The following is a 2,782-nucleotide window of genomic DNA, read 5'->3' on the forward strand; positions in this document are numbered from 1 at the left end:
ATGCAGTGGGTAAAATGGTGAATGGGTAATGAACAGGCCTAGATTTTAGTTGTTTCTAATGTTAATATTTACAGTCAGCCTCTGGCAGAGTTGAGCCTATTTGAATTCATAAGACTACATGGGCTTAGGTCTCTCTTAATTCTACTATTTATGGATTTCTGATTTATTAGCACATTGGTAAATAAGCAGATCCAATGTCAATCATTTCTAGAGATAGTAACTATTAGAATAAAGTGTAAGGTTAACTTTTGAAGGATTCATTTTATTCCCTGATAAAATTTATTGCTCTATAATAAATAATGTCTAGTGATCTAAAATATATAACATGCTTTCTAATCCCAACATACCACCAGAAATCCCCCAAAGAGAAAAAAAGTCTTACTTTGGAGAGCGCAGAAGAAAAAGACAAGCTCATTTACTAATAAACACACAATATTTTACATTTAGAGAAATGAATATCCTAAATATCCTAAATATCACAGAAATTAATTTATATATATATAAATAATATCTTCTACAATTTTTTTTCACTTACTAGGCAATTGCAAACCACCAGTAACACAGCAAGTTGGCTCATAAGTGCTAGAAGATTCCAGAAGTTGTGGCCCAGGTGCAGCATGGACCAGAGGGCTACAGGAATTGTATGTAAGGGTCTGAGATTGGCATTGGCTAGATTCATATTCCAGAGTTTGGTGACACCTAGACACAGAAGACGTTAGTGGACAATACTGCAACATGTAGCTTGCAGGTTGGCATCTCTGGGCTACAGAAGCTCTGTGCCGATTGCTTGCTGGCTGGCAAGTCTGAGAAGCACTCTCCGGCACTGCTGCACAACTTCCTGGTGGGCATGTTGTCCTTTCACAGGGCTTGGAATTGGAACACGTTGTTTGGACAATTGAGGAGTGGCAGGTGCTCTGTGCACAGGTATCCTCTCTGAACTGGTCCTGTTCACAATTGGTCACTTGGTAGCTGGTGGCTTCACTGCAGGTTTCTTGAGAGCTGTCCAAGAGCCAGGTTCTGTTGTGGCAGCTGCTGGGCAAACAAAACCCATCTTCAAAGTTTATAAGATTAGAGCCATGTACAATGGCAGAGAGTGGTGGGGCATTGCAGCAGCTCTGGAGTGACTGGCAGTGGCTCTCAGGCATATTGCTGAAACCCTTAGTTGAAGATGGTCAAAAGGACTCAACATGCCAAGTTTGAAGAGCAAATTTGTTGCAGGGGAGATTTTATACTACTCAGAAAATTGGGTGTTGGCTTTTTTCAGGACTCCTTTGCACTTCATTGCTAAAGCTCATTTGAAGGATAACATCTCATTAGCACACTGTTTAGTTATATAGGAAATGATGTCTTATTAACAAAGATGCAAGTCCATTTTGGATCTTCAAAATGGCTTTCATGTTGGCTCCAAAGGTGACTCATTAGGGTAGGGTTTGTCAGATGCGAGTCCCTGCGTGTCATCCAAGCTGACAGTATTTTTTCCCTTAGCCATCAAGTTCACAAGTAGGTGAATAGCAATAATGAGTGTGGAAACTACCAATTGAATGCTGATTTACATTCAGCACTGGAGTTTTGAGAATACCAACTGGGCAGATGTGGTAAGATAATACAAAGACATTTTTAGAGAGAGGTGGATTCAGTGGAGCCTGCATTCAGACCTTGGTTTCTCCAGGTGGTTGGGATGAGAGGGGGACTCCACACAAGCAATTTTTCCTCCTGTTCACTCAAAGTACTGGATGTGGTCATTGTCCTGCCAACCTCCCTCTGTGATGAAACTCTATTCCCCTCATCTCCTTGGAGGTCCTACAAGGAGCCTACTCCCATTAATGAGCCTATACCCATTGCCATTTAGAAGCTACTGGTTATTCCTCCAAATTGCCAGTTGAATTTTTAAAAGGAAAATAGGTCATTTTCACCTTTTCTCAATGCTCATACACATTGAATAAAATTTAACGAGGAAGGAATATTACTGTTGAAATAAAGGAAATGATGAAAGTCATAAAATTAGGTAAAAGAAGGTGTATTATATTATTAAGAATGTGTCCTATGGGAATGGGGGTTACAAAGCAGTTATTTCATTATAATTTTTAAATTGGCATAATATTTGTATATATCTATGGAGTACAGGGGATAAATTGATACATGTATACAATGAATGATGATCAAGTCAAAGTAATGGACATATGTAGCTCACCAAATATTTGTCATTTCTATGTGCTGAAAAACGTTGGACCCTTCTAGTTATTTTGAAATATATCATAGATTGTGTCAACTACACTTGCCCTACTCTTCTACAGAACACCAGGACTAGTTCCTCCTATCTAAATTTATTGGTTTCTAGTTTATAATGTCTTTCCCTCCCACCTCCTCCATACTCTTCCTAGTCTCCAAATCCACTATTTCAGTAAATTTCAGTCCCTTTTTAGTATCACTGTGCTTTATCACAAGGATTGTGCTTGTTTTTGTGCTTCTCAGGTTGATAGTTTTCCCTTGGAACAATCGTGTTTCTGATATGATTTTCGTTTGTATTTATTTTGGTTTTGGTCTGTGACTGCAGGCAGATGCTCACTTCCTACATGGTTTACATTTGCAGACAGCACTTAGCAGTTTCATGCCCACGACACAGAATCTGCCAGCATAATTTCTAGAACACATTCTACAATTTACCAAGCGCAGCTTAAGACACTGAAACTGAACAGAAATAATTCTTAGCACAGGGCCCTAGTCTTGTTTTCAGATCTGAAGAAACTGGAGAATATCTAGGCAATTTGAATAACTCTCCAAA

General features: G+C 39.0%; 1 protein-coding gene across 1 annotated transcript; it reads right to left on the minus strand.

Moving 5' to 3' along the window:
* Positions 1-527: 527 nt before the first annotated feature.
* On the minus strand, positions 528-1,145 carry Krtap27-1 (keratin associated protein 27-1). Its single transcript, XM_026396145.2, has one exon. The coding sequence runs from the start codon at positions 1,143-1,145 to the stop codon at positions 528-530; it is 618 nt and encodes a 205-aa protein (XP_026251930.2).
* Between the last annotated feature and the right edge of the window lie 1,637 nt (positions 1,146-2,782).

Source organism: Urocitellus parryii, chromosome 2, assembly GCF_045843805.1.
Source record: "Urocitellus parryii isolate mUroPar1 chromosome 2, mUroPar1.hap1, whole genome shotgun sequence".
NCBI classification, from domain to species: Eukaryota; Metazoa; Chordata; class Mammalia; order Rodentia; family Sciuridae; genus Urocitellus; species Urocitellus parryii.

What these genes read in the sequence shown, in the direction of transcription:
- Krtap27-1 (XM_026396145.2), bottom strand. Translation starts at nt 1,145, where the DNA reads ATGCCTGAGAGCCACTGCCAGTCACTCCAGAGCTGCTGCAATGCCCCA.